At 37.4% G+C, this 9572-nt stretch overlaps 3 protein-coding genes across 5 annotated transcripts; 1 reads left to right on the top strand and 2 right to left on the bottom strand.

The window, feature by feature from the left end:
* Nucleotides 1–637: 637 nt before the first annotated feature.
* LOC146564527 (allograft inflammatory factor 1-like) lies at nucleotides 638–3848 on the bottom strand. Its single transcript, XM_085292397.1, has 6 exons — nucleotides 3734–3848; nucleotides 3482–3543; nucleotides 3338–3404; nucleotides 3195–3236; nucleotides 2857–3022; nucleotides 638–2232 (listed from the first exon to the last, which is right to left on the bottom strand). The coding sequence occupies exons 1-6, from the start codon at nucleotides 3747–3749 to the stop codon at nucleotides 2145–2147; spliced, it is 441 nt and encodes a 146-aa protein (XP_085148523.1). The 5' UTR covers nucleotides 3750–3848; the 3' UTR covers nucleotides 638–2144.
* A 625-nt stretch (nucleotides 3849–4473) lies between these two features.
* On the top strand, nucleotides 4474–6765 carry LOC146564526 (uncharacterized). 2 transcript variants are annotated; one of them, XM_085292396.1, is made up of 8 exons: nucleotides 4474–4603; nucleotides 4912–5229; nucleotides 5311–5586; nucleotides 5675–5728; nucleotides 5826–6005; nucleotides 6113–6154; nucleotides 6246–6305; nucleotides 6428–6765. In XM_085292396.1, the coding sequence occupies exons 1-8, from the start codon at nucleotides 4537–4539 to the stop codon at nucleotides 6433–6435; spliced, it is 1005 nt and encodes a 334-aa protein (XP_085148522.1). In that variant the 5' UTR covers nucleotides 4474–4536; the 3' UTR covers nucleotides 6436–6765. The 2 variants fall into 2 exon arrangements, with proteins under 2 accessions (XP_085148522.1, XP_085148521.1); XM_085292395.1 differs by lacking the exon at nucleotides 6428–6765 and having other exon boundaries at nucleotides 6246–6337.
* On the bottom strand, nucleotides 5349–9191 carry LOC146564525 (obscurin-like). 2 transcript variants are annotated; one of them, XM_085292394.1, is made up of 8 exons: nucleotides 9104–9191; nucleotides 8422–8706; nucleotides 8031–8321; nucleotides 7680–7952; nucleotides 7275–7541; nucleotides 7086–7184; nucleotides 6940–6965; nucleotides 5349–6860 (listed from the first exon to the last, which is right to left on the bottom strand). In XM_085292394.1, exons 1-8 carry the CDS (start codon nucleotides 9174–9176, stop codon nucleotides 6738–6740), a joined length of 1437 nt encoding a protein of 478 aa, XP_085148520.1. In that variant the 5' UTR covers nucleotides 9177–9191; the 3' UTR covers nucleotides 5349–6737. The 2 variants fall into 2 exon arrangements, with proteins under 2 accessions (XP_085148520.1, XP_085148519.1); XM_085292393.1 differs by having other exon boundaries at nucleotides 7680–8321.
* Between the last annotated feature and the right edge of the window lie 381 nt (nucleotides 9192–9572).

The following is a 9572-nucleotide window of genomic DNA, read 5'->3' as shown; positions in this document are numbered from 1 at the left end:
TCTGAAAACGGTTCGTTACTCGAAGCTTTTCAACACAGTCCTTTTTGGTGACATCTTGTGGCCAAAAATATGAAGAGCAGCTTGAATCCACAAAATAAAACCAACTGCTTCATAATGATTGTCCACTCTACAGAGTGGAATTCTGTCTGATATTGGGCTGCTGTTGTGTTGCTTTGAATGTGTATTTTTTTGTGTTAAAAAAATGTGGTTTATTTGTTTAATAAATAATTTTGACCAGTAAACTTTCCTTGTTTAAACATGCACCATGGTGTGGTCTTTCTTTGCTTGTGACTTCTTGATGTTGGTAAATACAATAATTGAAAAATACCACGTTACATATAACATACATATAATAATGCACATTATGGAGTATGCTTCTGTTGTGACGTCCTGCCTCCATGTACTTATGCAATTAATCGCTAGACGGGTATATTTATAAACAATATTATATTAGGGAAATTTTCCTATACATATTTTTGACCTGGGGGTAGAATTGATTGTGAGATGGAAAGGGAAAATGCTTATGAGGTTGCAAATTAAAAACATGATGCATTTAAGGTAACACTTTTCATTTTTATTTAAGAAGAGAATTTGTTCCGCTGTGCGATGGCCGAACCTGTTCCTTTTCGTGGAGATAATTTCTCCTGCCTTAAGGAAAATCCCTTCACATGGCACAGAAGATGCTGGATTGCAGAAAAACTGGTAGAGATGCAGTTATACAGTCTAACTGGGCCTCACAAACTATCAGCTAAAGAGAATAAATAAATTAAATTGCTGCACATTTTGTAGACTAACATTTTTAAGATTATTTTTTAAAATAAAATATATCTTTTTATAACATTAAATGTTACGAGTCAAATGAAAGTTTTTCTAAAGTTATTTAATGATATTTATATTATGAAAAGCAGATTTTTGACATTTTAAGTTTTTCCCGTTTCCAGATAAAATAAACACGCACAAAACAAAAGCAAACAGCCAGAACACAAAGCTGGAAAAACCCACCCGATTGACCAAAATCAACTCAAAATACTCCCACACAACAGAACCTCCTCTATTCCTCGTTGGCTCCAAATCTGATCAGTGGTTCGCTATCTGTCACCATCAAAACACTCCACAAATCCCGCGAATGATTCACCTGCTTATAAACCATTGAATCAGATACCGAAGCAGTTAGCTTCTAAATGAAGCTTCGGACGTCACTGATCACGTGACTCTGGCCAAACGAATCAAGCTTCGACACAGTGCTTCTGAAGCAGTGTGTTGATTTTTTTTGACACACGCCATCACTACATACGGCATATATTAGGCGAAAGCGAAGGAGAGATAAGCCTACTACCGGTACAATTATCTTTTTGTTGTTTGTTTGTTTGCCATGTTCTCTAAGATCAACATCTGACGTTGCTATATTAGAAGAAAAGTGGCCACACTGTTGTATATTGTGAAACACCCAATTTTTTAAACTACTATAGTAAATAAATACAATCAAATCCAACAATAATGGAAGTAATACGTCAGATCCAAATGAGACATGGTTCACCTTAGTTCAAGTAGGCTAATGTTATGATAATGTCAGTCATGCATCCCAAATTGAATGTGATAGTTAAGAGGTGTGCCTCTATCTCCTCTGTCTGTAAAATACCTTGATGCATGGAGGAGATGCAATGGAAACATACCTTTGATTTTGTTTTTTTTTTAATTAATATGAAAGAATATAAAATAAAAGCGAGCAAAAGCAGCTGTTTGTAGTTATATCTCATGTGTTTAATATTTTTACTTTTAGGCTCTTTTAGCTATAAGGGTTAAAAACAGAAAAGCAAAATGCAATGCAGTTTAATCTTTTCACTTTAACAAACACAACATGAGATCCGTGACTGTTTAACCACAAATGTTGACCTTCTAACATGAACCACACTGATCACATATTTTGCCACTGCCATGTACATTTCACATTATCAGAGTACTTGAACAAACACCTAGAACAGTACAGTTCTAGTACATGCAGGCTAGTTTACATCTCTTCATGAAAATTGCACATTTTACTTCATGTTTCATTTTTTTCACAACTTTACCTTTGATTGATTTTAAAATCTAGGCGGGGGGAAGGGGGGGGAGGTTTATTGACAGAATTCAGCTCGGATGGAAGGTCAGGGCAGGTCTGAAAAGGTTTTACGACGAGGTGGTCCAACTTCTTTCTGCTCTTCTTCCTTTGCCATGCCTTCAAACATCAAGATCCTTGAATAAAAACAAGACATTTTACATGCTTTAAAAAGCATTCTTGCAAACCTCAGACGTTACGCATTTGTTTCTCTATTGTCGGTAAGCGGTAGGCCTAGATCTTTTTAGTTTCAGTTTATTTATGAAAATGCTTCTGTGCTGGAATTGAAATACAAGATTTCTTTTATTATTCCTTCTAAGAAAAACTCTTCTCATCTGTAAATGTATCTTATGGGTTGCTGTGCAAGCTGTTATTGTGAATAGTATTTATTTATGTAAAATTGTTATTATCACAGTGAGATGGATAGGATCTTTTTACCCCACTGCCAACAACAAAACGACAAACCTACAGAGCATGTGCACGTAGCAAGTAAAGTGAAAGTAAATGAGAAGAAAGTGTTCATGTAAATGAAACTCATTCCCCAAGTTAACCAAACTGCAGAAAATATCTGAAGGACTACTTTGATATATAGGCTCAGTTTCAACATAACCAGTAATTTCACAAGTATAGGTTTCTGATGTCCAGTATTAGTTCAGTTTTTCAGTTGTTTGGGAAGTTCTTCTCACTATAACCTTATTTGACCTTGACCTCCACTTGCAGTCTACAGCTATGCTCTGAATAGCAACTTATTTCATACTCACAGTTTTAAAATTGCATTTCTCTTTCCCAGCATCATATTGAGGAAGTCATTGTAGCTGATAGTGTCTTTTGAGCTACTTCCAACCACCTCTGCCATCATTTTTTTCAGTTCCAGGTGAGTCTTGGCCAATCCAAGTTTCTCCAACATCCTCTTCAAACCCATTATGTCTATAAAATTACAAGTGCGCAAAAAGAAAAATGAAGTAAAAAACATTACTGCTTGCTTAATCTGAGAGGTTTATTTTGTTGTTGTTTTTGTCTGAGGCACTACTGAAAGTAGCACTTGCTTAATGTTGCTAAAAAAAATTACTTCAGGGCTGCACGGCTAGTGGCGTCCTACCTATTTCCCCTTTGTCGTTGAGATCAAACTCCATGTATTTCTCTGTAACATAAACAATAAGATTATTATTATTCCAAAATTTATGACTTTGCACCAATTGAACAATGAACTGAAGTGTTACTGGTACCCCCTTTGAGACTCACTTTTAAACATTTCAAGCTTTGAGGCCAGGTCTTCCTCTCCTTCATATTTAGGATCTGTGAGAAAAGCCTAATAATGACATAAATACACAATTTAGCATCGCAGGGTGTCAGTCGACGTCTTGGACAGTTCTGTGTTTAGCTCACCTCGTTGATACCATTTAGCTTTTCCTCCTGCTGAGACTTTAGAAGACCAAATGCTTTACCACCTGTGAAAAACCAATATTTTAGGAACAACAACAGCCTGAGAGAACTCTCACAAACAATCAATAAGAACTGGTAGTTTAATGGATGAATTAATAACATAAATGAATGATTAAATAAGTAAATTCAGTCTTGTATTGTTCAGGCTGGTTAAAGTGGCTTTAACAACCAAAGCTAACAGAAAGACAAACTAACCTTGAGCACAGTCCATTTCTGCCAAGAGAGCTGAGAAACTGTGAAACCAACACAAACACAGGCGGAAGGTTACGATGATGCTTCTATAAACTGAACGAGAAGAGGAAGTGAAGTGACAAAGTTTCAGTTAGACAGAAGAGGTTCCTCTGTTACATTTAAGGCTGCAGAAAACGAAGCCAACCTGATGACACAGATAATAATTTAGGAGAACTGTGCATGCAGGACACACGTGTGATCTATCAGCTTATTTAAAATTCTATGTTTTAGGAAGAAGACGTATGTGGCAATAAGATCTTTCTTTAGTGCTCTAGTCTGGAAACTTTTGCTCATGAGGCATTTTTGGATTACATCATATTTTGTTATTCACAGTTTTTTTTTCTGGGTGTGGGTTCCTTTTTATTCATTTAAATGAAAGAGTTATGCACATTTACACCTGGAAGTACCTCAAAGGTGAAATGTCTGTACCAGTGAACAGCTCCACTGGAACGGGTGGAAGTAAAATGGTTTAAGCAGTCACATAAGTCAGATCAATGTGTTTGGAGAGAACTTTAGTGCAGCTTTATCACTTTCTTTTCCTTACTTTAAACATGAGCCCAGAAAGCAACTTGGCCACAAAACTGGCCAAATGTAATGCCTAGTTCTTGCCACACTGTGGTATTGTTGATCACATAATCAGGTAAAGAACATCCAAAAGACTCATGGTAGTTTCCAGTTGAGACTTCTATGTAACTTCAAGGAAGTGAAAATAAAAAGGTCTAGAGGTGACTGATCTTTGTCTCTTCACTAGCTGCATTACACAGAACATGTTACATTTATATCTTCAGGGTTACCTTTCTTTAATTCTGTTGAATGTCGCATCAGGATTTGGAGGTAAGCAGTTCTGCAGATAATGTCTGGATCTGATTGGATAAAAATAAACGCTTTTTAACTATGCTTACTACATTTGTAATTAAGTAACTAAAGGTTTATTCAGTGTATATCATCTTGGCTCCAAAAATTATTTAACAACAAATGCAATTTCATTATATGCCATGAATCTAAAAATATGCATACTGCTAATCTGATATTGCATATTTTGGTGTAAACTTTCTAACCAGCAAAAATGAGGTACTTGCTTCCTTGAATGCGATGCATGTATTAGTACATTTAGACTCATTATTTAACTTTTGGCTTAACAGATACTGAGCCCATCTTAGCTGTTCAAGAAGAAGATGTAGCTCTCACTTGTTTCAGTCAAAATGACACGGATCCAAACAGCTTCTACAGATACAGCGTGACAAAGTTTGCTACAGATCCTAATCAAGTGAAGGATATGTTTAAATGGCCCACACCGAGCAACGATGTGTATAAACGTGTAAAATGGGTAGCTGATGGAAATGGACAAAAATGCTTAACTCTGACAAAACTTCAAAAATCCGACGCAGGACTGTACACTTGTGAAATGTGGAAAGGATGGGACCGTGTTGCGGCCAAAAACATATCTTTGAGAATAAAAGGTAAAACTTTTTACTACTTTCTCTTTACTTTGCAAGCAAATATCTCACTGGTGAGTCACATGATTTGTTATGATCTTGCAGACTGCAAAGTCCTTGAACCTGTGAAGGCCGCACCCAGCATGCCTGCCAAGTTAAACTGCCCAGTAAACATGACAAGTGGACAACAAGAACCTCAAAACATCTCCTGGGCAATCCAGAAAGGAGACATGCGTGAATCACTCGACTCCAGCAAAGCCAAAACTGATGGTACATCTCTGACTTTCCAGTCTGTGAACACCAGCGACAGTGGCTGGTATACATGCAGTTACACGCTTGGTAAAACTCAGCGCTGCTTTGACACCAATCTACAAGTACAAGGTCAGTGATTTTTTTCTTTGACATGTCAAAAGCAATGATCAAACATACACACAAGTAATATGTAAGATTCCTGTTTTTTCACACGAAGCTTTTGTGACCACAACGGTTCCGGTTATTCCAACAAAAACTCCGAGTCTGCCAGGTCTGTTTGCCTTTGCTGTCTTGCACATTCATTAAATCATATTTATGATTATATGTTCACTATATTGTTGCTTTAACTTTCGCCTTGTTCTCTTTAGCACCAAAAGCCAATGATATATCTCTGTCGCAAAGGAAGGAGGAGAGCAATGATGCTTTAATTGCAGTTGTGGTCTGTGTCATTTTGGGGATGATCATAATTGCTGCTGTGATTGGACTCGTTGTGTACCGCAGATGCAAAACCCAGAGAATCACACAGTTACACCAGAGGCGCTTTAACGGTTTGATCTGACTTTAAACTCTTTCATTCTTATCACACTGTCATGCAGTCACACTAACTTTACGTAGTGTTGAGTTGTTTAAATATTTCTGTTTTCTTGTTATTCAGGTAATTGTATGTCTACATATGAGATTGTTGCACCTTTGACGAGTGAGTGCAAACTCTCTTCTTACTGCGCTTTTTAGCCACTGTGATGCCTTTCTGTTCAACACTTGACTTGAACCTTTTTCTTTTTTCACAGATACTCCAGGCCAGCGAATCAACAGTCTGTATCAAATGCCAGATGAAAGCTTAGTTACCTGTAAGTTGTATGAGGTTTTGCCTCCTTTATGAAATTGTTCAAATCTTATCATGTCAACAAAAAACAACCCAACAACAACGAAAACCAAAGAAACCAAAACATTTTTCTCTCCTTTGTTGCAGTCCAATAATAAATATTTTCAAGTAAGGAAGAAGATTCTCCTTTGCAGTTATCTCATCCTTGCAGTGTGGGTTGGATTTTCAAAAGTAGATAAGTTTGCATGCTTATAATGTAACCAATCATGTTTTTGTAACTTTATTTCTTTAAAATCTTACATGCATGTCTGTAGCAAGGCAAAGGAGGAGCTGATTTACTGTGCATTTCTGTTTCTTGAAATAGAAAAAAGTCTGTTTTCAAACAGGTTTTGTAAACCACATCTGTTGATGATTTTGAAGTTTGTGATAAAGACAAAGAATAGCATGTGGTTTCACTCTAGTTCACAGCTTGTAATAAATCATAAAAACTGGTTGTTGCAGTGGCTGCTTCTCTTTCTAAATGTAGTTGCTGTTGTTGTTCCTCATTACGATCATCCTGAACGACCTCGTACACATGAGTCTGAGGAGAAGAGCACCAACATTAGTGAAATAGGACATGTGAGCTTGACTCGGCATGATCCTGTTTTTTGATATCTTACCATTTCAGTACTGGGCTGATCATTAGCTGCAGACCAAGAAGGAAAACATTGTGGTCATTGTGGAAATATTCAATCTCCATCAAAGCCTTAGAGTAATTCATGTTGTAGCTGTTGTTTGGTTGTAATTTCTGAAGCACATTCAGTACCTGCATCCTTGTTGCGCTTCCTCTTGGTGTAAATGTAGAGCCCACCCGCCACTATCAGGATGACTAGAGGCAGGCCTACCCAGGCAGGTGTTTGCAGAGCTGGGGAAAGGAATAATTTTCTGATCAGTTTGGTCATGAATAGAAGGTGCATTCAGCAGACAAGGCAACAGTAAAGTAATTCATGCTTACGGTCAACGGCACGCCACTTTTTTGATGCCACCCGAGCGCCCTCTCTGTGCACAGAGCATGTTATATCTTCGTATGATCGCACTGATGACTCTGGGAGAAATAACTTCTTTATCAGAGTATTATTGATATTCATTAATTCACTCTGCCAACCTTTGTGGGCACTTCCTGACCAAGTTAATTCAAAGTCATTTTCACATTCTGTGGCACAGGTAAGTGCACAGGTCAAGGTGAGATTCTCTCCTCTGAGCCCTGCAGGCATTGCAGTTACTGTAAAAATGTAGAACATGAGAGATGAAACATCAGATATCGATAGCTATCTCTCCATCTCTCCATCTCTCTCTCTTTCTCTCTCATATTTGTATGTGTATATATATACACTTGCATCTACAAAGTTTTAATACTTACCATCAAGGGTATGCAGCCTGAATTTATTGAGCACATCTTTTTTATCAGTGGAGTGTGAACACTGGTAGTCTCCAGCATGCAGTGAGCTCAGTCTGCTAATGACCAGAGAGGAATCTTGATTAACATGTGATGCTTTTATTTGGCCATTATCAGGTGAGCTAGCATCTCTCAGTTGCTTTTCACGCAAAGTCCACTTCATATCAGGAGAGGAAGTGTTGCCACAATTCAATAGTACTGACTCACCCACTGTGGCAAACACTTCCTCTAGTCCATCTGGGGAAAAGGGAGAACTGGTCACACTTTGTACGTACTGAGCAACATCTTTCATTTTGTGTACAGGCTGTGTAGCACCTTTTACTGTTGTCGTATAACTGATGGTGGCTTTAACAAGGTCATTCTGAGTTAGATGACATCTCCATTTTCTGTGGTGGTCTGTCGATTTTGTATCAATGATCAGTTTAGAGAAGCAATTACGTGGATGTTCAATTACAAATCTGCTTCCATTTATTGGTGTATCATCCTCAGAGCTCCAGTTGATATGAAGCTCTTTGCGGTTGAAACAGGGGTCAGCTCCTTTATATGTACTGAGGTAACAATGAAGCTCCATCTTTTTGTCATTTGCAGGAAGTGACCTTTCAGTAACTGGTGGATAAAAAAAAGTGAGCATTGTGATATTTTTGTTTACTATTTCTGTATGTAAAACAAAAAAAACAAAAAGAAGGTGTGAAGCAAAAATACTTACTGCAAAGAATTCGAAGTGAAACACTTGACTTGAGCGTTCCACTCTTACACGTGTAAAGCCGTGCGTCATTGAGCACCAGCTGAGTAATCTGCAGAGAGCAGTCTTTGAGCAGGCGATACCTGTGGCTGCTTGGAGCTGTCGGTTTTTCTTTCTTTATAATCTCATCAGTTAAATTAAATTCTGCACTCACGTCCCAGCTGATAGAAGAACAGGTTTTGATAGAAGGGATACCACATGGCAAAGTAACATTATCTCCTTCTACAGCGACCATTAGCAAAGGGTTCCCTGAAGAAAATTACAGAAAAATGCATTTTTTTTAAATGAAAAAGATTTCTTAAAATCTATATATGCCATAAAATGAAAACTGTAACACTTGTGTACATGTGAGCAGTTCACAAAGGACTGAGTGAATATCTGAGATCACAATTATTTTGTGAGTTATTTTTATTATGGTTATTTTGCTATGATACAATATAAGGTAAAAAAAAAATCAGTAACCACTGACTAATTATTTTTCTGTGACACCAACAAGTTTTGTCTCATAACGGTGCCTCGTGGGTTAGAAAACAATCAGAAAGGATGAAATCAAGCCATGTCCAAGAGGGTTTTACAAGGTACCGCGTGTGAATATATTACATCATGTGTATATATATTTATAGGTGTTATATGTTTGTTTAATTACCAGTTGGATGATGTCCACTTGCTGCCTGTGTGAGATAAAAAAGACAGATTACCAACAGTGAGAGCGAGTCCATCTTGCCGTTTCCAGATTTTCTCTGTTATTGCAAAATGCTCTTATAGCAGAAGTTTTGCAAAACACTTTTCCAGGAAATGACACATGAAGATCATGTTTAACTGAGGAGAATGACTCATAAGAGAAATTTATATTTATGTAGTGATCGAGTCCGTCATGTTTATCCAAAATTGTCACAATCACTTTAAGTGTTGTGACTGTTGTGATTTACCTGTCAATTAAATTACTTTTAATAATAACGTCTACATTCCTTTTTATCACCAGGATGCTATTAATTGTGTAACAACCCAAACAGCAGATACTGCTGTATCCAGTGCTGTGGAGACTGCATTTTTAAGGTTTGTCCACCAGGTGGTGCTGTCAGATTCAGTGAAACCTGCAAAAAAGAAGGCTCTTT

The sequence above is a fragment of the Mchenga conophoros genome, linkage group LG11, assembly GCF_057382185.1.
Source record: "Mchenga conophoros isolate Kocher_MC1m ecotype Shallow Benthic linkage group LG11, M_conophoros_male_GT1.1, whole genome shotgun sequence".
NCBI lineage: Eukaryota > Metazoa > Chordata > Actinopteri > Cichliformes > Cichlidae > Mchenga > Mchenga conophoros.
Note: the sequence above shows the minus strand (reverse complement) of the source record. Positions and strands in the feature narration are given on the sequence as shown.

Coding starts and splice junctions, on each gene's coding strand:
- LOC146564527 (XM_085292397.1), bottom strand. Junction 3,237..3,337: donor AAAGCTTGAAATGTTTAAAA/GTGAGTCTCAAA, acceptor TTTATGTTACAG/AGAAATACATGGAGTTTGAT. Junction 3,023..3,194: donor CAACGACAAAGGGGAAATAG/GTAGGACGCCAC, acceptor GTAATTTTATAG/ACATAATGGGTTTGAAGAGG.
- LOC146564526 (XM_085292395.1), top strand. CDS start 4,537: ATGTTACATTTATATCTTCAGGGTTACCTTTCTTTAATTCTGTTGAAT. Junction 4,604..4,911: donor TGTCGCATCAGGATTTGGAG/GTAAGCAGTTCT, acceptor TTGGCTTAACAG/ATACTGAGCCCATCTTAGCT. Junction 6,155..6,245: donor GATTGTTGCACCTTTGACGA/GTGAGTGCAAAC, acceptor CTTTTTTCACAG/ATACTCCAGGCCAGCGAATC.
- LOC146564525 (XM_085292393.1), bottom strand. CDS start 9,176: ATGGACTCGCTCTCACTGTTGGTAATCTGTCTTTTTTATCTCACACAG. Junction 6,966..7,085: donor GAAGCGCAACAAGGATGCAG/GTACTGAATGTG, acceptor CTTGGTCTGCAG/CTAATGATCAGCCCAGTACT. Junction 6,861..6,939: donor ATCAGCCCAGTACTGAAATG/GTAAGATATCAA, acceptor TCTTCTCCTCAG/ACTCATGTGTACGAGGTCGT.